Source organism: Aethalodelphis obliquidens, unplaced genomic scaffold (assembly GCF_003676395.1).
Source record: "Aethalodelphis obliquidens isolate GAN/ISIS:26980383/991018 unplaced genomic scaffold, ASM367639v1 scaffold27, whole genome shotgun sequence".
NCBI lineage: Eukaryota > Metazoa > Chordata > Mammalia > Artiodactyla > Delphinidae > Aethalodelphis > Aethalodelphis obliquidens.
Window position 1 is genome coordinate 15,907,261 of NW_020837971.1, and position 26,576 is coordinate 15,933,836.

At 54.0% G+C, this 26,576-nt stretch overlaps 1 protein-coding gene across 1 annotated transcript in view; it reads right to left on the minus strand.

The window, feature by feature from the left end:
* Positions 1-383: 383 nt before the first annotated feature.
* Positions 384-26,576, minus strand: part of NUDCD3 (NudC domain containing 3) — a 73,187-nt gene continuing 46,994 nt past the window's right edge. Inside the window, exons 3-6 of the mRNA XM_027124024.1 lie at positions 24,052-24,184; positions 15,293-15,436; positions 5,472-5,660; positions 384-2,147 (exon numbers count right to left, since the gene is read on the minus strand). Of these exons, the coding sequence (XP_026979825.1) occupies positions 2,037-2,147; positions 5,472-5,660; positions 15,293-15,436; positions 24,052-24,184 (577 nt within the window). The 3' untranslated portion in view covers positions 384-2,036. The remainder of the gene's footprint in view (positions 2,148-5,471; positions 5,661-15,292; positions 15,437-24,051; positions 24,185-26,576) is intronic.

Here is a 26,576-nt window from a genome sequence, read left to right on the forward strand (position 1 = left end):
CCATGTGACTGAGGAAGGGGATGTGTCACACACCTGTTATGTCCGGAGCGGGTGCAGGCAGACTCCTGAGCCCAGCGTTCCGGGACCCGTGCAGGTAAATGGGGCACTGAGGACCCTCGGGCTGCAGCCTTCTGACTCCTGTTTGGAAATGCACGCAAGCTCTAGAGCTACAATCTTTTCTCCTGACCAAAAGCTTATTAGATTTCTGAAATCTGTGTGGAGTCTTGCCAGGATGCAGGCTGGATGAGAAACACCTCTGGGAGATATTTAGGAATTTCCCATTTTGGCGTTTGCTGTGTACGCGGGCCTCAGGGCTAGAATTCGGGTAATGACCACACAATGAGAACTGTCTTGGCAACGATCGTCACACACAGACCCACAAGTGCTTAAATACAGATTTATTGCAAACCAACACCGGAGACAGGGTGATTTCGCAGGTGTGTACCCCACTTCCTTGGACCTCAGCTGACGGAGCTCAGTGGCCAAACTGCTGCTGCCAGGTTTGAAGAGAGAAAACAGGCAGAGTGCACAGGCTCCAGGGCCCAGGCCGGCAGCGAGGGGCAGAGGTCTCCGAGACGGCGAGGGCGAACGAGCACTCCCTCCCCTGAAGCCCCGCACTCCCAGATGCCTGCGAGCTGCTGTTACAGCGGGCGGGGTGGGGAGAAACCAACACTGGAAATCAAATCGGACAAAAGGAAGACAACTGGCCACCGAGTCCACAGCTCCCAAAGTCTCCCAAACAGCTGAGGCGCAGGCACCACAGCCCTGCCGGTCGCAGCAGAAGACCCCACGGGGGCGGCGGAGGGGAGGAGGAGACAGGGGCGTGTTGAGAATGGTTCTCTCACAGACACGTGCCAGTGAGACCTTTCGCTACGTGGGACAGGTGTGCAAATCCTGAGGGCGCTACAGAGGGGCCTCCAGCAGCTCCATGACCAGCCTCGGTGACAAGTGCAAACAGCAGGGCCCTGTGCTCCCGTGGTGGCGCTTCCCCCAGCCACCTGGTGTCCACGCCTCCTGTGGTGGCATCAGAGCAAGCAAACGCTTCCCAGGGACCCAGGGATGTGTCTACAGGGCGCTGTGAGCCAGAAACCTGCCCCCACAGACTGTGATGAAGCAGCTCCCACCTCTGCAGTTGAAGGGGGAAGGCTCCAGAAAGAACGCCCCCCGGACAGGGCTCCTTCCTCCCCCAGACCAGAGAACAGAGCTCACGAGGGCAGATTCCAGGGTGCAGAGACCTGCAAGGTCACTGCCCGGAAGGGCAGCCCCACAGTCCTGGTGAAGGGCACAGGCTCTGGGTCCTGGGACAGCGGTGGGAGCAGAGCCACGAGCTCTGTGCGGTGCAGTCTGGCCTCAGCCAGGAAAGGACCAAGGGCTGCACCAAGCAGCTGACACACCATGGGGCCTCCTGAGGGTGCCTGGCCCAGCTCACTTTGACAAGAACCGGATCCCCCGAGGGAAAAGTGCTAGGCTGGGTGGCAGCAGAGCAGCCCAGTCAGGAGAGGGACAGATCCTGCCGTGCCTGCACCTGAGGCCACAAGACACTTTCTTCCAGCGTCCAGATCCGGCGGCAGGACCCCAGTTTCCGCAGCTCCTCAACGAGGCTGAGGCAGGCGGTGAACGCGTACAAGCAGGCGGGCAAGACCACACGTGAACACACCCAGCAAAAGGTCGAGGCTGCGCTCTCCCCAAACTGGCCAGGAGCTCGGCCCTCAGGCTGCACAGCCCTGCCCACGCTTCAACAGCCGAGCAGCACCCACGCCTGCCCCAAGCGTGAGAACAGCAAGCAGAGAGCACACGAGCAGCAAGCGGAGGGAGGGGGTGGCTAACGGCCAGGAGGGGCCGGAGCTGCGACTGCCAGGACACCCCCTGCTCTCTAACACCCGCCCGGCACGGGCCACGCAGCCCCCGCCCTGCTCTACAACAGTCTGGAGATGCAGGGCCAGCGTGGAGGCCGGGTTCCCCCTTGAAAAGAAGGATGGCAAGGGTGAACCAGGCAAGCGAGTCCCCGCCGGCGAGGGCTTCCTTTACTTCGGTCATTAAAACTGCACAGCCCCGGGGGAGATGTTGAACATGGCCGGGTCGAATCGCTGGCCTCGGAAGGGAGAGCCTTCAGCATCCCACCCCTTCTTCAGCATCTCATGGACTTTCTACAAACAGAAAATAGAGAGGTTAACTGTAGTCACCAGGCCCGCATGTCCTAGAGCAGGACTCTGCTCTGCTTCCTCCGGAAGAGGACCTGCCCAGGGTGACAGCAGATCCTCCGCAAGACTGTGCTTCCCACATGCAGATTCCATCCCCATCTTGTCCCCAGCAAAGCACCGGCTATCTTCCTGGCTCAGATGCTGTCCCTTCTCACCAGAAATACCTGTCTGAACTCCAAATGGCCTGAGAGCTACAGCCCACAGGGCTGACTGAGGTGCAAAGAGGGGTTCTCTGCTCCCCTTTCCCAGGGAGAAGGCTGGTGGCCTCGAGGCCTGCACCCTCAGATAGTCTGGGAATGACCCAGGCTGTGACTCAGGGAGTCTGGCTGTGGACCCACCCTTGGGGGGCAGAGGTCAAAGCTGCTGGATCACGTATCCCAGCACATGGGCAGCCTGGACCATCCAGCCTTCAGGGGCAGCAGCAGGCCAAGCACTGTGGCCTGGGTCAGGGCACGGCAGGAGGCTGCGCCTATGAGGGAGGTCCCTTGCGGTGCTGTAGGCCCTCCTTCCCCGCGGGTCCCCGGGTCTGCCCTCTGTGCTTCCCTGCAAATACATCAGGCTGGGAACCATCTCCCCTTCCTTCTGACCAGGAGAAACAAAGAGACTCACTGCCACGGGGCCAGAAAGCCCTGTCCACCTCTGGCCTCTAGGCTGACAGACTGAGCTGAGGAGAAAACTCCCGGTGTCTGGCGAGGCTGCAGGACTCCCCTCCTGACGGGGGCCTTCTTTTCCCTGTTATGAAACCTACGTGGTGCAGCAGCAAACACATCAAAGATGGGTAGTACATCTCAGGGATTAATCCATATTACTCCCAACTCGGTACAGATGACACACGCCAGGGACGCTGGGAAGGGCACTGGAGGAGCGGGCAGTGCTGCCCGCAGGCCGCCCCCCGTGGAGAAGGGGCCAGAGAGGCCGGCCCCGCCCACCAGCCTGACTCCGGGGTTTCCTGGCAGCCCTGCTGGGCCAGGCCTCCTCCTCCATCCCATCCCTCTTCCTCTAGCTCTCGCCCACCTACCCTTCCGAAGCCCCTTCCTCCCAGTCTCTCAACTCACTCTATGCCCCTCACCTGAGCACCTCCTCTGCTGAGTGAGCCCTGACCCACCTGACGGGCCCCTCACGCTCCAGCTCCACGGGGCCCTGGCCCGCTGCCTGCGCTGGTCCCGCCGCACGCCCCTCATGGCCACCACCTGCTTTCTTGAGCCGCCCCTCCTCCCTGTAGCCCCCATCTGAAGCCACCAGTCAGTCCTGCTGACTCTCCAACCCCGATTTCCTTCTTCTCCTGGGGACGCTTTCCTCCGAGGACTCCAGAGACTGTCCGTGGCTTCAGCACTGCGAAGCCCAGCTCCCTCACCGCCAGGCCACGCCAGCTCTACTGGCTCCTCGCGCCTCCAAAGCTCTTCTCTCCGTCCAGATCCTGCTCCCCACACTGCGCCTCCCTCAAGGCCCCATGTACTGAGGACAGTCCACGTGGAAGCCTGGGAGGCCCCGAATGTCTGCTAAGCCCAGATGAGTCCCAGACAGCAGTGCTGGTGCTCCCCCTCTACCACCACGGCCCTGAGGTGTCAGTCCTCTACCATCTCCAGCGAGGGCCGGCGAGCTGCAGGCCCCTGCCCGTCCAGGAGCAGGTCAGCTGGGCGAGGGGTCACCCCCGAGTCCTGCCGTCTGCACCACCAGCCATGGGCTCCTGTGTGTCTGCTGAAGGTCTCCACAGGGCACTGCACTCCGCCAGGCACTCACACCCCTTCATGGTCAGCACACTGCCTGGCACATGGCAAGCCCTTCCAGAATCCCTTTCGACTCAAACCACAGAGGTCTTTCCATTAGACTGCAGGGTCTTCCAGGCTCTTCTTCAGATCCTTCTTGATCGGCCGGCCCCATCCCTGAGCTCATCAACAGGGACTCGGCTTCCTACTTGGGTCTCACAGCCAGGTGCCTGCCCACTTCGGGGCAGCGACACCCACACTTTCGACGGCTGCACAAGGTCCCCTCCCGTCAGGCCAGCGTTCAGAGTGCTCTTTCACCTGGTGGCCACAGGCAAATGCAGCACAACTGGCTAAAACTGCCGCCTAAACGTGCACAGAGGTGGGTTGCACTCCGCGTCCTGTGCCCTGCGAGCTCAGCGATTACAGCCAGGGGCCAGTTTCCATAGACAAGACCAGCAGATGCCTGTGATCCAGTGGTCAACCGTAGCCCTGGCCTCTAGCCCCAAAAGCCCAGGTGGGTCAGGGAGCCAGACCAAGAGGCGATTCAGAGACTCGGGGAGGGGTGACAGACAAGACTGGAACCAGCTCAGGGTTCAAACCCCAGCCCTGCTGCCAGACCAGCTGTGGGACCTTGAACACGTGCTGTGACCTCTAAACCTCGACCCCCCTCTCAGGGGTGCTGCAACAGGGACCATGACCCAGCCAACCCGACCCAACCTGCGTGCAGTAAGCACTCACTAAGCACTCCCCTCCATGGCTCCTTGGCCGTTGAAAGAACGAGGCAGGCCGTTTGCATGCAAGGTCTGAATGAGACAGAAAGGAAGGACCACAGGCACGGGGCAGTGGGCGGGGGCGCTTGACGGCCCCAGGCCTAGAACACTCACAGGAGCCATAAAGTGAGGCCCCTGGGAGACAAAACAGGACGCCTGAGAATCTGAATGGCACTGGGGGTGGGGTGGAGGGCGGGCCTCGTGTCTGACACATGAGCAGCCTTGGAGATGGGCCGTGGTGCCATGGCTCAAACTCCCGGCGCTGTTCACGTGGGACACTGGGAACTAAAAATAACCTGAGAAAAGCAACCCCCACTTCTGCAGGGAGCCACTCTTGGGAGTATTAAAGCAGAAGGAAGACGGTACACATCTAACTAATCCTCCTCATTGTGGCCACCACAGGCTCAGGCACGAGCCTCCTCTTTAGTCACTAACTTCCTCCCGTCCCCCCACAGCCACAGGCACACTTCTCACGCCTCTGACGTTCGAAGTGACTTGGAAGGACTTTCTTCCCATTGGCCCTTTGTGGTCAAACCCGCACCGCCCTGAGGCAGGGCTGGGCCTGACTCTCCCTCCTGTGCTGAGGGTCCTGGAGGGGCTGAGGGGAGGGATCCGTCCGCACGGCCCCAGCGTGTCAGCTAGCAACACGCGATACCACCGGGACCCCGCGGACAGACAGCTCTTGGCTCTGCTGGCTCGGTGCCCCGTCCCAGGCGGCCAGCAAGCCGGCGTGCCCGCGCCAGGAGCCCACAGCAGCTCGCCCCGCCCCCGCTCCGACCCCAGAGGGCCCGTACCAGCTCGTGGCTCTGCGGCTTGCCCTGCAGCTTCTGCTGGTAGTCGAAGGCGAGCCTGTCCAGGACGGCACGCTCCTCCTCGTCCACCGTGGCCATGGAGCGCTCCTTGTTGATCTGGTCGATGTCGATTTGCTCCTCCCCCTCCAGGATGGCGTTCCACCAGTACTCGCCCACCTTGTTCAGGCTCACCTGGCACACGAGGGCAGAGACACAGTCAGTGTCGGGCAGGTGGCACCGGGGACCCAGCGGGGCTGTCCGGAACCCGGGCACTGAGTATTCCACTCTCCACCACCATGACTGGGCGGTGCCTGCGGTCCTTGTCCCCCAGGTCCTCTCAGAAGACACTGACCCCCGTAGGCATCAGCACCCTCACCGCTCAGTCACCAGAAGCCCAGCCCGCTCGGACCAGAGTGGGGCGTTTCCCAGCGCTCCGAGCTGCCCCATCCGCTGGTACCCAGACCCCGTCACGGTCTCCCGAGCTGCCGAGGGAAGCTTGAGCCCAAACAGGAGCTTCTGTCAACATCCACCTGCCCGGGCCCCGCTAGCTCACCCCTCTCCCTCCTGCTGACCATTCCCGCCTCCAAGTGCAGCACGCAGGCTCCTGCCTGCTGCGGGGACCAAGCACTCGGCCTGACAATGACTACCCCCCAGCCAGACGCCCAGGCGCCTTGTCCCATTCTCTTTCCTGGCCAGGCGGCTGCAAGAGTGGCTCCCCAGCCCTGTGACCGCTGCATGTGACTCACCTGCCACTCAGCCTCGTGGTGCAGCCCAGTGAGGGACGGGGGGAGTCGGGGGGACACAAGAACTCAGAGACGGGGACTGCAGAATAGCAGGGCTTTGCCTGAAGCTGATGCCAAGTACACGCATCCCAGGGACCACACAGGGAGGGCCCAGGCCACCTCCTCCCCATGGTCACTGGCCGGCTCATCGGGAAACTCTTTACTGACTGGCCAAGAACTGACAGGAGGGCTGCCCACGCTCCCTCACTCTGTCCACTCTCAGACGGGACGTAACCCCCACTCATGCCCAGAGGGGCAGGGAGGTGACACAGATATGACGGAGCCAGCAGTGAGAGCGGCGCTTCCTCACAGGAGCACCGTGAGGAGAGGCTCACTGGCCAGCGGGCAATCCTGACAAAGTGGAGTGCGAGCTGGCCCACAGGCGACATCTGTGAAGACACCACAGGCCCACGGGGCCTAAGGAGTCAGCCCCGTGGCTCACGGGCTGCGGGGAGCGGTGCTGCCAGCTCCAGCCCTGCTGCCCGAGTCCGCGGAGAGCCCCTGCGGAGGCCGGGCCCCACAGCGTCACAGCAGAGCTAAGTCCCGGCCCTGAGAGCGGCTGAGGCATGGGCAGTGATGAGGGCGGGTCACACAGTGGAGACAACCTCCAGGAAACCACAAGCACAGCACGAATGTCAGCATCTCAGCACATTACAAAAGCAAGTCGCCCCACTTCTGACCATCCTGGGTGGACGCGGGCGTGAAGATGGCAGGGGTGAGATGGCAGGGGTTCTGAGCACCCCCTGCCCACCTGATCAGATGAATGACCTCTACCCTGCCAATGCCACTGTTTACATTCAGGGTGCAGCTTCTGTTTTCAGATGCTCTGTCTAGCCAGCTTCTGGCCAACTGCACTCTCCTGTTTGCATGCGCAGACCTGACCTGGCCCTCAGAGGCCCCAGTGCCGAGCACTGAGCTCCGTCTTTACAGAGCTGCAGATCACTGCGCCAGTGCCACAGAAACCTTCCACGGGGGAAATACATTCTCTTACCATTCCAGGAGAGACTTCTGAGGAAGTCGGCCCTCTGTATCCACAGGTTCTGCATCCACTGAAGTCAACCAACACCAGATCAAAAATATTTGGAAAAAAAAATTTCCAAAAAGTTCCAAAATGCAAGACTTGAACTTGTCACACTTCAGCAACTGTTTACATAGTATTTACATTGCATTAGGTATATGATGTGAAGTAAACAGGAGGATGTACGCAGGTTACATGCAAACACTACACCATTTATGTAAGGGACTAGAGCATCCTTGGACGTTGGTATCCTTTGCGGGGGGAGAGGTGGGGGGAGGGCTGGGTTCTGGAACCAATCCCCTGAGGATACTGAGAGACGACTGTAAATCTCCAGAGACAACAGACCCTTTAGACTCATTTTACTTGTATCTTCGTTAGTCGTCATCATGGCCAAGATCTCTCTAACATGTATTGTTAGCGCTCACAACCTCTGTAAAATACCCACTATTACCTCTACCTGGAATTCAGCGCCTCGCCTGGATCGCCCAGCGCTACAGGCAGAACAGAGCCATGCTCGGACCAGCAGCCCGTGACAGCGCTGTGGGGTCAGCCCAATCCCCGCCCCAGGGCTCTGCTGCTGCTTCTGCGCGTACGAACCACACACGGGGTGTCCCAGCCAGGTCCACACACACATCCAGGCCCGACACAGCTCGGGGGCTCAACGGGACTGACCCTGAAAACAAGGAGCCTGGTGGGCCTCGCTGCCCGGGCCTCGTGTGTCCACAGAACAAGTCCGCATGGGCACTCTGCAGACCCAGTAAACATCAAGATGAGCCCAGCACCACAGTAAAAATAATTTAAGGTGAAATTCATGTTAACATAGAATTAGCCATTTTAAGGTGAACAGTTCAATGCACTTAGCGCATTCACAAGAGTCTGAGCTATTACCACCTCTTATCTAGTTCCAGAACACTCTCATCACCACAAAAGGAGAACCCGTGCCCATGAGCAGTCACTCCCCACTCTGTCCCTCCCCCAGCCCTGGCAACAAACCATTTATTTGCCTGTTCTGGACATTTCCCAAAAACGGACCCACAGGATATGTGTCCTGTGCCTGGCTTCTTTCACTCAGCACGATGTCCTCACGGTCCATTCATATGCTAGTGAGTCAGAACTTCATTCCTGTTTCAGGTGGAATAATACAGAGTGCAGCAGCAAGAGGACATGGGTGAAATGTTCTTGGAATGGAGCTCAAGGATTCAGGTCTAAAAGTAACATCTTTGATAAAGCAGTCTGATGCTTTAACATTTGGTTTTGATTTTTTATTTTAATATTTTTTTATTTTTTTTTTAAATCAGGTTTGTGGAGGCGTAAGCTGGCACACAGTAAAATTCACTCTCTTGAGGGTGCATCCTATGAGTTTTGACAAATGCAGCCACGTAGCCACCACTGCTATCAAGCCACACCCCAAAGCTCGCGGTCCCCTTTCGACGGCGATCCCCTCAGCCCCTGACACTTGCTTTGCCATTTCGTTGGTCTGTGTCCGTTGGTCTGCTCTTCTCTTAGCACAGTGGCCTGGTGTTCAGCCATGCTACGCGCGCATGGGGGTCACCCCGACATAGGCCGACGCACCTGTGGGTGGACAGGTGGGTGTTTCCAGGGTTCAGCGGTCAGCTACCAGGCTGCCTGCAGGGCTTTGTGGTCTCCTTTCCCCTTCGTAGGTATCCAGCAGTGGGATTGCTAGGTCCTATGGTAAGTGCACATGTAACTTTATAAAAACTGTCAAACTGTTTTCCAAACGACCTGCACGGTTTGGCCTTCCCATCCACAGTGCAGGGGAGCCCCAGGGGCTCCACACTGTCACCAGTCCCTGCTCCTGTCGATTCTTTCCAGGAGCCAATCAAATAAGCGTGAAGTGACATGTCGCCGTGGTTTTAATTGGTACTGCCTCAATGACTAACGACGTTGAGCATCTTTTCATGGGCTTATTTGCCATCTCATTTCTTAAAACATTCTATTTAGAATAATTTCGAACTTCCAAGTTATTAGAATTATTCAAGTACAAAGAATACCTTTTCCTCGAGTCACCCACTGTTAACATGCTACGCCTTTTCTTTATCACGTGTATGTGTGTCTGCACATACGCTCTCACCCTATGTGTGTAAGTTTATAATATGGGGTAAATTACTGGAATTTTTTTGGAATCATCTTGGCCCTTTACCCCTAATATTTCGGTGAGTGTCTCCTTCCTGAAGGTATGGAAGTTCTTTACTATAGTAACTTCAGCTCACCTTCCCTCCTGCACAGGATCCAGTCCAGGGTCCTGACTACATCTTAGTGGGCCTGTCCCCTTTCATCTGGAACATTCCACCGCCTTTGCCTTTTGTTGTTAAGGACCATCCTTCATTTGGGGTTTGTTTGGTGCTTCCTCCTGATTAAGCTCAGGGATGTGCCCCCGCAGGACCTGCACAGGTGATGCTGCAGCCCTCCTGGGATATCCCCCCTGCAGGCACAGAAGTCACGTGCCACATTCCCGGGGTTCCTCCCTGACCCCATCTGCCCCACAATATGGCAGGGACATACTTCCAGCCCCAACAGGTGCTGTGCAGGGGCCAGCAGGGGCCTTCTCCTCCATGATGCAGCCACTCTGTCGTCAGCACCAGCTCCTGGACACATAGCATCTCAATGGCTCACTCATTCCCATCCCTGATCACACAGCACTCAGAGTGCCCCACCTCGGCTGGTCACGGGTGGTTGCTGTGACCTGATAACACACCCTCGTTCCTTGGCTTTCCTCCAGGTTCCTTTTAGCAATCGGTCCCAGACCTAGAATCAGTTTCTCAGGGGAACCCCTAGAGTGCTGGTTGAACAGTTTTCCCAAAATGTCCTCAGAGAAACTTCCAACTCCACATGGCTCAGCTCACCTCAGCACCCCGATCTGTGTGGTGATGATGACTCACCCACACTCATCTCCCTCCCCTCCTTTGTCACAGAACGCTGCTTCTATTCAGAGAGGGAGGCAGTGCGCCCGGCGAGGAGGACGGCTCCTCGCAGCTGCCCGTACGTGGGATCAAGCTTGGGCCAAGGAGATGCAGGTGAAAGCTGTGGGATGGGGCTTCAGAGAGGCGCCTTGAAACAAGGACAGAGGACAGGGAGAGGCAGCAGGGGCCTGCTCAGCTCCAGGCGCTTCTGCGGGGAGGACGCGGCCCCGGCCAGACTGCTGGCCTCTCAGGGCTCTGCCAGAGGCAGCGCTGCAGTGGGCAACCTCCTGGTTTTAATGTCGTCAACAAGCGTTTTAAGCTTAAACATTAAAGCACTGTAGGGCCAGACAGAACCCGGCCATGGTGGGCTGTGGATGCGAGGCAGGTGGCCACGCAGTGCCAAGCTGCGTCTCCACTCTCCTCCCCCACGGGACGAGGGGACGCGCGCTCTGTCCACCAGGAGCGTGGTCTTCCAGTTCTGCTCGACACGTCCCTTCTATTCACAGGCAACTTCTCCAGAACATGCGGACTCAGGCTACCTGCTTCTCAACACCCGGTGGAGATCCAGGGGTTGGTGATGATGCCAAAAATGTGACCACCTTGAGAAACACGACGGGTCCTGGGAGACATGAGCACTGAAGGCCAAGAACTCGCATTTCAGTCCCTGGACTAATTTCCAGGCTTTGGGCTCTTGCCAAAATACTAACGTAATTTAACTTGTATTTTAAGCTGAACGATGGCCCCTCAGAGCCAGGCAGGGGGCCGGTGGCCACCAGCGACAAAACAGAAGTGGTGAACCACTTCACAGAGAAACACACATCCCCACTCGAAAACAGCCCAGTGCCAGGGCACACAGGGATCTGCTGATGTCACAGAAATCCGACATCCTTCTTAGGGGAGCCCACGGCAATGGCCGAGGACTACACTCAGCCTGTAACTCTACTTTTGAGAACTGTAATCTAAATATATAATCTAAATACGGGGCACGCAGCTTATATAAAAACACTCATAGGTTCAAGCACCAGACACACCCAGTAGCGCGAGCTTTAAGGCAAGCAGATGAAGGTCTGTGAACACTCTGCAGCTACTGTACCAGCTTTAAATGACGAGTGTGGATCGTGTCAGTGTGTGGACTGGCGTCGCCTCACGAATGGCTACAAACGCCGAGACCGTGGAGCCTCGAGGGCTCGAGGCCATGGCCTGCAGGTGCCCACGGCAGGGCCATTAGCCCCACCTGCAGGGAGAAACCAGGACAGTGAGCTGAGGCGGGTTCTGGGACAGAACAAGCCACGGGGGGAGGCCCCGATTTCGCGTCTCGGGAACCAAGAAAGGAGCTTGCCTCAGAATCAAGAAGCCTCATTTAACATTCTCGAGTGTGGGAGGGAGGGAGGCAGGAGCTGTCATCCGGGTTTAGCTGCCACCCCTGCCTGCTCTGAAAGCCTGCCCGGGCGTGTCTGATGTGGATCCGGCTCTGGCAAGGAGGGAGTGGTGGCTGGGCATCAAGGGGCATGTCTGCACTGGCCTGCTTGGGAGGTCAGGACCCGGACCACGGACTCTGGTAAGGTGACAGGCACCCCTGGGGTGACCCCTCCTGTCCCAAGTGGCCCCCACAGAGATCATGCCACGTAAGGCCTGGGCTAGTGTCCTGGGGCAGCCGTAACAAAGCGCCACGCGCTGCGGGCTTCAAACAAGACTCTTCTCCGTCTGGAGGCTGGACGGGGCTGCACTCCCTCCAGAGCTTCCAGGCGACCTTGCCTTGCCTTCACTTCACTCTGTGTCTGTCTCTGTTCCTCCTGGAAGGACACCTGTCACTGGATTTAGGGCCCACCTGGATAATCCAGGATGGTCTCATCATCGCAAGGTCCTTAACCTCATCACATCTGCAAAGGCCCCGTCTCCAAATAAGGACCTATTTGCAGGTTCTGGGATCTGGCGAGGACATCTGGGGGCCCTTTTCGGCCCACGCAGCCTTTAGGAGGAGGGCCCTTGGCTATTTTCCTTAATCGCCCCAGTGCCCAGCACAGGGTCTGCCACTTAGTGATAAGCAACCAACAAACGTCTGGGGATCGACCAACCAAGGCTCTGGGCCTCACTTTAAGATCGAGGAACGGAGGTCCAGTGAGTGGGGCTGAGGCACAAAGCAGGCCTGGCCACCTGGGCAGCCACGCTCTCCCCCTCCAGAGGCTCGAGGGAATGGCACTTGTTCTGGTCAGCAAAGGCCCCAGGGTCTTCACACATCAAAGCCATGTGCTTACTGAGCTACAATATCATCTCAGATACGTGGTCCTCAATGTTACCAGTAAATAAATAATTACACTGAGAACACACCCAGCCTTCAGCTCCATAAGCAGCAATGTCTCCATTAAGACACTGGCATCGGCTGTACCCGAGGACCGTGGTCAGGAGGAAGGCGGAGACAGGCAGGATCCCCGCAACTCCTGAGAAGGTGCACGCCAGGTGTGCAGGGGGCTGGGCTGGCAGGGAAGCTCCAGAAGAGGACGTGATGCTCTAAATTAAGTCCTCTTCTTTTTCTACAAGTGGTGGAGCAGCATTAGAAATGTGATGCCATCCACGGATGATGAAAGCCACTCAAAGGAACCTCGGGAAAGAACCAGCCCAGCACCTGCAATTCTGAGAGGTGTCTCCGTGGACCTCGCAGGGTTACGCAGGAGCAGAACAGCCAGAAGCCATGCTCACAGGCAGTGACAGGTGCACCGCAGCCCGTTCTGCTTCTTTATAACTCCTCGAGCAGCAGGTGCTTGGCAAAAGCAAACTGGAAAAATAAAAGGCAGTCAGGGCACAAGCCTCCCCCTGGACCAGAGGAGGGCCTGGGACGACCACGGGGCCTGGGAGCATGACCGGACACCGAGGCCGTCTCATCAAGGTCAGCAGGGAAGGCGACGCACCAGTCTCCCTGCTGGCCCGGGGCTGTTGGTCACAAGCTACGCTGCGCCGCTGCCAGCTCTCCTCCCCGCGCCTACTCGCTCCTGGGTGCCTTTCAGCTGAAAGTTAGAGAAGGAGAGAAACGGGAGGCTTCTGGGTCTGGGGTCTGGCTCCACCCTGAGCAAGCTCTTCACCCTCTCTGAGCGCCAGCATCCTGATTTGTACAACAGGCTTGCAGAGACGAAACAGCACCACCAGGCACCTCACAGAGCCAGGGCCAAAGTGTACCCAATAGATGGAGGCCATAATTACAAGGAGTTATTGCCCTGGCCACGAGCCACGTCTGTATTCAGACGCAAGTTGCACAAAACACGCAAAAAAGGTGACACGGCTCTGGAACAGGCATGAAGAAGTCAACATCACCTCTGGCAACGAAAATCCCAAGAGTGAGGTACCTGCTTAACAACCACATCTCTGCAGAAGCCACGTCAAGTACAGGGAATCCTCGGTACCCTGATCACAACCCCGACAGACCTGTGTGTAAACAGTGGCTGTGGACCTTCAGCGTCCAGCAATGAGGTCAGTCTTTCCGTCCCAGGTGGGGACTCGAAGACAACAGGGCTGAAGACAACAGAAGCACCCCTCAGAGGGAGCAAAGCACAACCAGCTGTCTGCCGGGACGAGCTCTACGTGCACAGCTCTGGGCGGTCCATCAACCCCACACAGGAGGAGTGAGGCCCGGCATCCGTGGACAATGGGGCACCCAGGATCACGGGTCCACGCTCCCTGTGACCACTTGAGCCATCACAGCGGTGCCGGGAGAGGGTGGGCTGCCTGCCGCGGCCTCCCGCTGGCTGCCTGCGTGACCTCGGGAGGCGGGGGGATAATGAGACCCTGGCTTCCTACTCCCCACAATCGTGGGAGGTGCAAATGAGACCATGCCCATGAAGGTATTCTGCAAATGGAACTGGTGGTTAAGAGCATGGGCCGTAGTCTGGGGAGCGGCACTGGGGGTGGGGAGGCACGGGGGTGAACAGACGAGCGACTGAACCCCAGGGTGATAAGGGGGAAATCATGACTGTTGCACACTAGTGGCGAGAAGCAGAAACCTCGGAAGGGCAGGGGAGGTGCGACAGAGCACAGTTTAAGCAAGACTCGGGCAGACTTGGCCGGCGCTCTGCCACCGGGTGTTCCTGTCACACAGAGGGGCCTGTGTGTGCTCGGGGGTCCCAGGCATGCCGAGACCTCCAGCCTCCCCAGCAGTGATGGAATGCTCTCCGCTCCACCGGGTTTGTGTGTCTGCGAGCTGCGAGCAGCCAGAAGAGAGTGCCGCGGGCCTTGTCGGTCAGGACCAAGCAGGCAGGCCCATGGGCACCTATTCCCAGAGAGAGTGGATCACGAAGAAACGGCTCACTTTGCACATATAAAGAACATGCCTATATAAAATTCTGAGGTCTTTTGTGCCCAAAGACTTACTATTTTTCTTTTCATCTTTACCCCTTTCACCACACCCTGGTTAAGCATCCCAGCAGGAAGGAAGAGGAAAGGAACGAACCCAAATATATAGTCTCCCTTCGCTGTATGAAGCCTCTCTTCGCTGTATGAAGCCTCCCTGGGTGCTGCCCACTGACCAGGTGCAAGGCTCTGACAAGGGAGGATGGAGCCGCCGAAGACTCTAGTAACTGGAACACGTACCCCTTCATTTGGATCTTGCACCCTCGGCTAGCTTAGCCAGTTGAGACCCACTTTGTCAAATAGGCTGTCTGTTTGAATTTAGTAACTCTGCATCCCCCAGACTGGCATTCATGAAAGCGACCTGCCTTTTAATTTTTAACTTCTTTGGTTTTGCCGTAGATGTAACTGAATCCCTGGAGAGCAGAAGCCTCTGGAACTGAGGGGACATGTCCAGTGTGAGCAGAGCCGCGCTCTGGGGACGATGCCCCAGCAGGACCTCCTCCGTGGTCACTGCATGCGGTCTGTGCATGGGCAGGACAGGAAGCAGTGAGAAACACTGCACTCCAGCGCCCCTCCGTTTGTTGTTGACACGGGCCCCACCTCAAGGAAACAAGCAGTGGGACGCCGAGAGGCCAAGGCTGTAGATGCAGCAGTGACAGTCAGCTGAGGCCCACAAAGGTGCCCTTCGAGCTGCTCGGAAAACACCGAGGAAACTCCCCAGCTGGCAGAAATCAACATCCTCACAGTACCACTGCCCACACTTACCAAAACGCACTTCCCGGGTTCAAGGCTCCAGAGGGAGCTCTCGGTGTTGATCTTGTGGGTGAACTTTCCTTCCATGAGGACGCGCTCCCCGTTTTCCTCCAGCACGGCCACCCGGATGGAGCTGCTGCTGAGGGCCACAGAGACCTAGAACAGAGCGGAGGAGAATCATCTCGCGCTGGGAAGGTGGTGGCCGGCGTGCTCCAGGGTGGGAGGGAACAGAGGTTTCTAAGGCGCCTGACCACACACTGCAGGAGAACAAGATGCAAAACCAGCCTGAAGGTCATCAGGCTTTCTGAATGACGAAAACCATACCATCCAATTCACACGTGAAGCAGCCTCTGCATCATCATCTCCTTCAAGGAAACGCACTAGAAGATGTCTCGATACGCGTAACGGTAACGCAGGGGGCTTTGTGGGAACTGCTGGTTTCCCGCCGCAAACTCTACTCCTGTTAGGGGAGGCCAACTCCCTGGGCAGAGGGCAAGCAGGGCCGGCAGCAGGGGCTGTGCTCCCCCGACGCCTACCCTGCTGTCTGGCGTGGACAGCAGCCCTGCCCTGGAGGACACGCCCGGGGGGCAGAGCAGCCGCGAGCCCGGCTCTGCTGCCTGCCAGGAGCTGCTGTGCCACCTGTGGCCACAGCTCAGCTTTCACCCAGGACGGTGAGGCCAGGTGCTCTGGTTTTATATTTTGTCTTTGTTCTCCCATCTCCTCATTCGCTGGAAACACCCTCTCCCTGCTCTCACCGTCTGTCTCCACAACAGCGCTGGAGCTGCTGGACTGGGGGCCTTATTTCGTGTGTGTACCCCGGCCAGCAGGATCCCAAGCACGTGGACCCCAGGACGTTCAGCAGATCAGTAAACAGAGAGGAAAGAAAACAGAACTCCGGGTTTATTTTTCCCCCACTTCTTCTAAATTCTAAATTTTGCGTTTTATAACGTAAAAATCTTTTATAATAGTATTTGCATAATGTCCGCATTAGGACTTTCTCACAGGTGGGTGGTGTCAGTCAAGGCGTCAAAACAGTCTGGAGATGGCCCTCCCATGTCACTTGCGAAGTGCTTATTAAATGCACTTGAAAAGAAACCCTCAGTGTCACAGAATTTTCAAACTGGAGTCTACACCTGTCAGTGGAATCTGATACTATAACCTACCTGTATTTTAAATAACCATAAATAAGCGATGGAAAGGAGAGAGATGCCTGCACACACCGTGTCCACATGCAGGCCCCAGGGGGGTCCTGTGAGCCCCAGCTCCAATTGCACCCAATTTCTGAGAGAATGTACCACTTAACTCGGTTCTGCTAAGGCACGGGCACAACTCACTTCACTCCCAGCTGCCCAACAGCGGCCCAGTGCACTCCTAGACAGATGCAGACAATTGCTGGCCGAATCGCGCGTCCCTGACCACGAACTCGGATGTGCGGTGAACACCTGACAGAGCGGACCAAGGCTCCACCAGTCCTGGCCTCCCAGGAACAAGCTCACTTTAACAAATAAAATCCTCCAGCCAACTTTATGTCACAGGATAATTTCCAAACCTGGGTGAGCTTCTCACAACGCTCGTCTCTTATACAAAGTGGATGTACCCAAGCACCGAGGGGAAACCAGACCAGAGATGCTTCCAGGAGCTCCACAGTTCAAGACGTCACTCTGGGAACAGGCGGCCGTCTCCTGAACTCCATGACCCACAGAGATGACAGGAAGAAAGCACGCAGAGAAAAACCCCAGACAACACAGGGAATGAAGGGAGAGGCCAGGACAGAGAAACTTTCAACAACTCTATGGAGAGGAAGGAGAGGTGTGTGGCGAGAGACAGCACGGAGCAGGGACAAGCACAGCCGAGTGGCGCTTCTGGCCAGCAGTTAGCAGGTATGGAGCATGGAAGCAGAGCGGCTGAGTCAGTCCACGGGCAGCCGTGCCAGCGGAAACCCCGTGAGAAGGGATAAGAACCCACTGTGTGCCACGGAGCTACAGGGGGCCCTGCTCCAGAAAAACTGGCCGGCAGTCTGAGGGAACTGGGTGGACACCCAGCCCAACACACTGCATGGCAAAGCCAGCCAGTCAACTCCTCAGCTGTGAGCAGCGATGGGAGCGGCAGACCTCAGACACGTAAAGGAGAAAACCATCAACCTCATCCCACACTCCAAAGAATGGGGAAGATTTTTTTTTTTTCTTTTTTGCCGCACCATGCAGCATGCGGGATCTGACCAGGGATGGAACCCGTGCCCCCTGCAATGGAAGTGTGGAATCCTAACCACTGGACCACCAGGGAATTCCCAATATATTTTTAAAATAAAAAAACTAACAGGGAACTAAGGATTGCATTCTATGAGAAAAAGCAGCAGCACAAAAAGACAGACTTAGGTTAAAAAAAAAAAAAGTAAAGATTACAGAGCTAATTAGGAAAAAAGGGAATTCTAAAATATTTCCAATTTATACCCTCGGAGAGATCTGAGAAGATACGGTATCTATAGAACCAGAATAAAACATGAAAACAGAACTAGACAAAACAAACGCTTAGAAAAAAAGAGAGTGAAAATAATATTTTCAACAGAAAAGCTGGAAGATAAAGTCAAAGAAATCAAGGTAGAGCCAGGAACCAATCCAGGCAATCAGTTTGGCATTCCAGAAACTGTGACAGCAACAAGACAATTTTCCAGAGCTTAAGAAAAATATGGCTTCAGTTTAAAAGGACCCACTGAGGGCTGAACAGGACGAATGAAAGACGACTTCCACAAACTCATGACATTTCATACGACTGAGTACTTAAAATAAGGTCTTAAAAGTTCCAAATAGGAGGAAAAAAGTTTACTCACAAAGAACCGGAATGGAAGACATTTCTAGAAGCAGTAACAGTGGATGTAAGAAGACAGGAGAATAATGCCTTCAATCTTGTTAGGGGAGATTTTTTTTTTTTGGCCACACTACACGGCTTGCAGGATCTCAGTTCCCCGACCAGGGATCGAACCCGGGCCACAGCAGTGAAAGCCCAGGCTCCTAACCACTACGCCAGCAGGAAACTCCCAGGAGAGTATTTTTTAAAGTTAGAATTCTATAAAAACTCAAACCACAAAATAAGCGGAAGTTTAAAATAACCGCATTTTAAGACATTCAAGAACACTGCATTTATTACTACACATCATTTCGAGAAAGTTACCTGAGCCTATACCACAACAAAATGAGGATGAAAACAGAGCAAGATCCTGGATGAGGAGGGGGGTCAAAATCCACTTATAAAATGAGTAAGTTCTGGGGATCTAATGTACAGCATGGTGACTGTAATGAACAATACTAAACGGAACATTTGAAAGTTGCTAAGAGAGTAGAACTTAAAAGTTTTCATCACGAGAAAAAATTTATAACTATGTGAGGTGATGAAGGTTAATTAAACTTATTGTGGTAATCATTTTGCTAAATATACACATCCCAAATAATTATGCTGTACACCTGAAATTAATACAACATTACATGTCAAATATATCTCAATAAAACTAGGGGAAAAAAAGAGGAAGATCCAACAAGGATCTAAAACACAGTGAATTTAACCTAGAAGTGCAGTGAAAAGAAGTTCCAGGATGCAAGCTATACAACCGAACTAGAAAGTAATCAGTCCGGATGGGAGTCAGAGGTGAGAGGGTCTGCAGGAAGTGATTTCTAGACAATACACAGTACTAGTGAGAGTCTGAATAATTCTGAGATTATGATGAAAGTGTACTATTTTTTGACAAGAAAAAAAGAAAGACAGCCAGAAACTCCAGAAAAACAAAAAACTATACAAGAAACTACTGATCCAAAGGGATGTAATGAACTACTGATCCAAAGGGATGTAATGAAAATGGAATAAGGACCTGCAAAGCAGCCTGACGGGAGGAGCAGCAGAGACCAGAGCCCTGAGTGTAAGGGGTGGTGGGCTCAGGGCACTTGCACTCTCAGCGTCCTGACAGCCTGAGCCAGATGACATGGGAAATCCTAGGTCCCCTGAGACTTTCCCGGGCAGCCACTCTGGCTGGCAGGCACGGCTGAGGCCCGGGCAGCCACTCTGGCTGGCAGGCACGGCTGAGGCCCTGGGGGCATGGCAGCAAACACCAGAGACCAGAACCGCCCTGGTGGGGCCGACAGAGGGAACTCGGGGCGGGGGGCGCACATCATCTGTGCTGAAGGTGGGGCTGCGAAGCTATTTATTCATAGTTGACAACTTGACAACATATGCATAGGAAACATCTGCCCAAAGATCCCAGGAACTAGTACTGTGATTTCTGAGGTTGGGGTGGGGGCTGGTATAGGATAAAAGGGCAGAGGCAGGAAAGAAACCTCTCCTTGTACATTTTATTCTTTTGAACAGGTAAATGTCCTATGCATTCAAACAAAAACAAGTTTTTAACAGATAAATGCAGCCTATTAGCCTTTTCTGCTATGGAAGTTTCCTATAAAAAAAGAGTCTTCCTACATTTTTTCTAAACGCCTTCTAAGAAGGGAACACCGTGTAATAGAGCTTTTAAGCACAAATTCCTACAGCTGAATCAAGCTCTGGGGCACAGCGTCACTGTACAAGACATGCCCAGGGGCCTTGGTGCTGTTCTGGAAGGTTCCCATGGTGAGGCGAGAGATGGCATGCAGCATGGCCGTGAGCCCACCAGCCAGCAGGAAGGGCCTCATCCGTCAGTAAAGACCATGCACAATCTCCGAGAGGAAAGAGAATACTGAGAAGGAAAGTAAGTCACTTGTCACTCAATGTCATCCAGTCATGACTGTGTGCAACAATATCATGACATTTTCCACGCAAAAGACAACTGATCAGACAGGGTGGAGGTGGGAGCCGGGTCCTGCGCTCCGCTCCACCACCGTCCCACTGGACAGTGTGGCGCCCTAGAGGTTTATGTCTCCAGGAGAGCTCTCTCATCTTCAAAATGAGAGTCAGACTAAAACTCTCTGGAGTTCAATTTTCCTGCATTAAAATCCTATGATTCAATGAAATGCCAGGTTTATAACCAGCCCCAGCTGACATTAGCAATCACACACACGACGTCCTGATGGCAAAGTTCCTTCTCCCTACCCCATGGCTACGCTGAGGAAAGAATGGGGAACTCGGATGCTTTTCCCGTGCAGAGCGGACAGAACAAAGAACGTGATGAAGCAAAGACCTAACTACATTTCACTGATGAATGAAACCAAAGCTTCATTTCGAGAAGTTTTCCGTTAGATGCACCAGCAAAATGATAAAAACAACACAGACAAAAAAACAGTCGCATGTAAAATAAGAACACTTGAACTTAAAGCGTTACGCACATGCGTTTATCTGTCCCCCACTACCCTTGAGAGGCAAATAACGTTTTCCACAGGGAAAAAATCGGCAAGGAGTAAAGGAGGGGCAATGTTCTGAGGCCTCAAGCACCAAGCTACAGCTGAAGAAGAGGGGGCCCAGGACCCCCCTGCATTAACCCTCAGTGCTCCCACATCTACCCATTACCCCCAACACCCCTGGCCCCTCACACACAGAGCTAACTACAAACCCAGAACAACTGCAACATCATCAGCTGAGCCGCTACAATCACAGCTACCAGCATGATGCTATCGGATAGGTGCCACAGACAAAAACCAAAAATAAACACTGCTGACAGGTAGCCGTGACAGGTACCGCAGGGAAGAGCTGGAAAGGAGCCAGCCCAGAAAAAAAGTGGCAACTCAGAAAAAACCCTTAGGCCAGCAAAAGCCGAGAGATACAAAATAAACTTATCCCTAGGTTTAAAGTGAGGCATGCCTAAAACTCTTTAGATCACCAAGAACTAGAGAGACCATGCATTTTTCAAAGGTTGCAGTATAAAAGCGACCTGGAATTTGAAAGTTGCTTAGAGAGTAAATCTTAGAAGTTCTCATCACACACACACAGTTCTGTAATATGGTAAGCATGTTAACCAGACTTACTGTGGTGATCATTTCGCAGCACACACAGATATCAAACCATTATATTGTACACCTGAAACTAATATAACATTATATGCCAATTATACATCAATTTTTTAATGATATGGGGAAAAATACTATTGAAGGAGAAAAAAAATGCAACCACGTAGGAGACTAGTGTAAATTAAGTCAGCAGGTGTCACAAAGTGCCAACACTAGATAAATAAATGCCTTACGGGGAACATGCCTCTTCCAATCCCGGCGTCACAAACACCCAGGCTCATCCACACCCCGCGAGTGGTGGGAGCGCTGGCTCCAGAGCAAGCCAGCCTGGAGAGACCCTCACCGTCTCCGCGTTTCCCCCTGTGCACACCGCAACGCCTCGAAGGGCTGCTGGGAAGAAGGGCCCGAGGGGTGCCCGGCTGCACAGAGCTGGTTGAGCCAACAGCCTGTTTATGCTCCACACGGCACCCGCCACACCCTGGAACTGTACTGGCGCACCTGCTGTCATCAGCTGAGCCCCACGCAGGTCAGCTCCAGAGCAGCGATCTTGTTTGAGTCTTGGGGACCATCATGTGGTCAGTAAACGTCTAATGCAGGAATGAGCAAAACCCAGGGTTATCCTCAGTGAAAGCGAGGCCATCTCCTCCCAGAGGTCACAACAAGTGGATTTAGGAGGCATAGATATGACTGAGGCATGACGGTCTGTCCCTCAGCGCAATGAGACGAAGGACAGGCCCCTCACAACACACCGCTCACGGCAGGGCAGCATCGTGAGACTGACAACCCCATGACCAGGGTGCACATCTGAGATGCTGTTTTCAATGGGAAGGTTTCCCAGATGGCTGTGGGAAGTTCAGCAAGAGATGCCAGGTAACCTGTGTCTCTTAAGTCAAAGAAAGAGAAAATAACTAGTTGGTTTTTTTTTCTTTCTGGCCGCACAGCGCAGCTTACGGGATCTTAGTTCCCCGACCAGAGATTGAACCCTCATCACCGGCAGTGAAAGCGCGGGGTCCTAACCACTGGACCACCAGGGAAGTCCCCAAAATAACTAGTTTTAGGTTGGGCCTAACACAAGTCCTTCCAGAGAAAGCTCCAGAAGTTCATGGAGAAGTTAGAAGACAGACACTAGACTAGGAAGCTGTAACATTTTTAGCCAAGTAGTGAAGTATAGTTAGCAACGCTTTTCATAATTTATTCGCCTACACACAAGGCAATCCTACCAAAAATCAAAATGAAAATCAACACCTGACCCACTAAAACTCTAAAGGATGCTGAACAAACTATTCTGACAAGGAAGGTCAGCCTGCACCCACTATGACCCACCACAATCAGAGGGAACACAGTCATCAAAAGTAGCACTCTGTAGGGATGACCCCTAGTTACCTGGTCTGACCTGGATCCTAAAGTCCATTGGGTCACGGTCACTGAGCCCTGGTGAGATCTCCTGGGATGGGGTGGGAAAGGGAGAAAGGGAGGAACGAGCAGACAGTGCTGCTGCAGCCACCATCTCCATGACACCCTGGCGCACACCCACGTGGAGCCGTGAAGGCTCAGGGGCTCCTGTCCGGCTCCTGTCTTCTGTGCTGCAGAATGAACTGCATTCGTCTGACACTGGCAGAAAGTAGCCGTATTCTTAGAGGCTTCCCTGGGCCCCACCCGGACTCCTGCACAGGACAGGCCTGTTTTAGGTAGAGCCTAGGGAACCAGGGAGGGAGCAGCATGGGCCTCAGGATGGGGGCGGGGTGGAGGGGAGGCCTGGAGGGGCTCACTCACTGCCCAGAACCTGGATCCACACACACACGTACCCAGACCAGCAGGAGCCACTTTACAGGGCATCGTTTCTCGAAAATGCATATGAAACTCAACTTCTGTTTTACATGCTCTGGGACCTTCTCTTTGAAAGAAGCCAGCAGTTATTTCGCTTTATCAAGTGAGGAGTGGGACACAGGGAAAAGAGCATGAGCTTCAGAAGCAAACACACGTGAATCAAACCACGGCTTTACCACTGCACCCATTCAGCCATTCACTCCTTCAGAAACATTCGGGCAGTGCTCACTGGCCCAGGCACAGCAAGAGTGATGGAGACACATGGTGACTTTTCCATGTCACCTGGATAACCAAGTAACTTCTCTCGGCCTCAATTTCTCATCTATAAAACATAAAAGATACTACTTACTTTGCACGTTGTAGTTTCTCATTATGACTGAAATAAGGAAACAGTTTCTGGCATATATCGGAATTTTTTATATTACGGATTATAGTAACAATGTCCCATTTCACGTGAGAGTTTTTCCTTTAAAGTGATGCCTACCTATTTCCAACGAGCTACAATCATGTTATTCTCAGCAACGTCCCCAAGTAAACATCTCTCTCCTGCTAAAAGATTAAATTTCTACTCACTCAAGCTCATTAAGATGGAGAAATCAACTCAAGCTGTAAATGTTACAACTCCGCAGAGCACAGGACTGGAAGTCCACTTGTCACTACAGAACCTGTAGTTCTTTGCTTTGCCTCTTGGGACTCCACTTTCTCCATCTATGAAATGGGTATAACAATAATTGCTTTGCCTACTCTGTAGTGCTTTTGCAGAGACTAAAGGCAATAAATGATATGAAAATACTGTCATTAAAAAACAACAACAAAGCTCAGGTTCTATTCACATAGGGGGCTGAGCTGGGTCTCATACTTGACGTGGTTAAAGAGGATATGGGGTGGCAGGCTTGTGACTGCAGAAAAGAAGCGGTTTTGTGTTGGTGGCAAAACGGGGAGACCAGCTCCAGTGCAGCCCACAGCCTGAAGCCTAAGCCCCAAGGAAAGAAGCTGAGCAGAGAAGCTGGGAAGAACCCCCGAGGTTACCTGCTTGCCCTTCACCACGTGCTTGGGCACCGGCACCTTGAGCTCCAGGTCAGTGTAGTCCTGGGACCAAGCGTAGTTCTCACGCACAGCACCATTGTAGCTGTCGGGGTTTCTCTGGAACTGCTCCTGCCTCCTGAGAAAGAACAAGAAGTAAGATGACAGCCCAGGCCCACACACAGGGCAGGAAGGCCACAGGGGAACCCAGGTACATACTGTCTCTAGGTTGTGAGAATTTTCACCTAATCTCACTTGGTTTTGCATCTAAAACTCTCCCTCTCTCTGGGCGATTTCGTTTCTGACCCCCCAGCTCGGGCTTCCTGGGAGGTCACAGGAACAAAGAGAAAAGCCAAGGAGAAGACCCTGAGTGCAGCACCCTTAAGGTTAGGGAAAGTATCCGCCACCACAGACCACGGCACAGCCTGGTCCTCCTGGTCTTCATGAAGCTTAAAAACCAGGCCAGTCCACAAACCAAAGAGCCTCATTAATAAAATCCTGAGGGGACTTCCCTGGTGGCACAGTGGTTAAGAATCTGCCTGCCGATGCAGGGGACACGGGTTTGAGCCCTGGTCCGGGAAGATCCCACATGCCACAGAGCAACTAAGCCCGTGCGCCACAACTACTGAGCCTGCGCTCTAGAGCCTGAGAACCACAACTACTGAGCCCACACACCACAACTACTGAAGCCTGCACACCCTAGAGCCTGAGTGCCGCAACTACCGAGCCCGTGTGCTGCAGCTACTGAAGACCACACACCTGGAGCCCATGCTCCGCAACAAGAGAAGCCACCGCAGTGAGAAGCCTGCGTACTACAACGAAGAGTAGCCCCCGCTCACCACAACTAAAGAAAGACCGTGTGCAGCAACGAAGACCCAACACAGCCAAAAAAAAAAAAAAAAAAATCCTGGGGCTTGTGGGTGCCTGGTTTCTCATAAACTACTTGGCAGGACGTATCTCTTAAAAAAAAAAAAAAAAAAAAAAGGCAAAACAAGTTCAGCCTACAGCTGCTCAACTTCAATCCTAATCCAACACCAGCCTCCATTTTCTCTCGGTAAATAAATGAAAGCCAAGGCAATGTACTAAACTGCAGGCTTTCCTAAGATGCGAGCAGTGTGCTTAAGAGACAGCCTAGAAAAAACCCAGTCAGCCAAATCCTCCTGTACACGCATTACCAACCCAGCACAGATGCAAACAGGCATGGCCAAGAAGCTGATGTTAAAAATAAAATACAATAAAATACTTGCCACAGAATTTAACAGTGTTAATGATAGTATGAACACCATACAAAAATAAGTGTAGAGTCCATCATAGTGAGTTTTAGATCTAAATTAAAGACAGAAGCTTAGTCGGGGAGGAGGCAACACCTATGAGGAACGACATCTCCCAAAACAGATTCATTCGGCCACCTTCTCCTGCCCTCGGAGAGCCCAGCAGATGCACCTGGAGGGAGAGGCCGACGGATGAGATTCCACTCACCGTGAGCATCTGCATGTGTGCAGATGGAAACACCCAGAAAAGGGTCAAGAACACATGTACCCCATCAGCCCCTCACCTCTGGTCAGGAGGAGTTGGGAGCGGTGGTTAATGAGGACGCACTTTTTCTGGCAAAAGTTTTAAGCCAAGAACATGTTTACCTCCTGTGGGTATGCTTTACACACCTTGTATCTGAGGCTGGGCGTCCATCACAGCCCAGGCTCTCTGGGCTGGTAAACTGGTGGCTGCTACAGGCTGAACCATGTCCCCCAAAATTAATACGCTGAAGTCCTAACTCTCAGCACCTCCTTTGGAGACAGGGTCTACACAGAGGTAATCCAGTTAGAATGAGGTCATTAGGGTGGGCCCTGATCCAATGGGACCGTGTCCTTAAAGGGAGAGAGATCCGGACACGAAGACACACGCACAGAGGGACAACGTGTAGAGACTCGGGGAAAAGACAGCCACATGGCGACGGCAAGGCAGCTACAAGTCAAGGGACGCTGAGGGCTGTCAGCCACCCCAGAAGCTGGAAGAGGCAAGGAAAGGTTCTACCCAGAGTCCCAAAGGGAATGCAGCCCCGCAACACCCTGATCCTGGACTTACGACTGCACAACTACGGGAAGATTTATTTCTGTTGATCTAAGCCACCCAGTTTGTGGTACTTCTTGCAGCAGTTTAGGTCAGGGGCAGGGCTGGGCACTGACCAATCAGAACAGATGCCAGCCCCAAACTACCTGCTCACGCGGCCGGGGAGGGATGGCGGGCCCCTGTGGGGCCCTAGAGCCACAGAGGAAGCAGGGTGGGGCAAAGGAGACGGGAACGGCCAAAGCCTGGCCACAGGGTGGTCAGAGTAAGCCTGATGCGGATGCCACCAGACGCAAGCGTCTGCACAGGGGCTTCAGTGATGCGAGGAAAGCTTTCAATATACTATAGAACTGACAGGACATGCAGCTTTTGTGCATGGTACAGGTTCAGTCTTCTAAGAAAACACACACATAAAGACGTGTGTGTAAGTATAAAAGGAAGTCCATTAAGCCTCTGTGGTTGTCTCT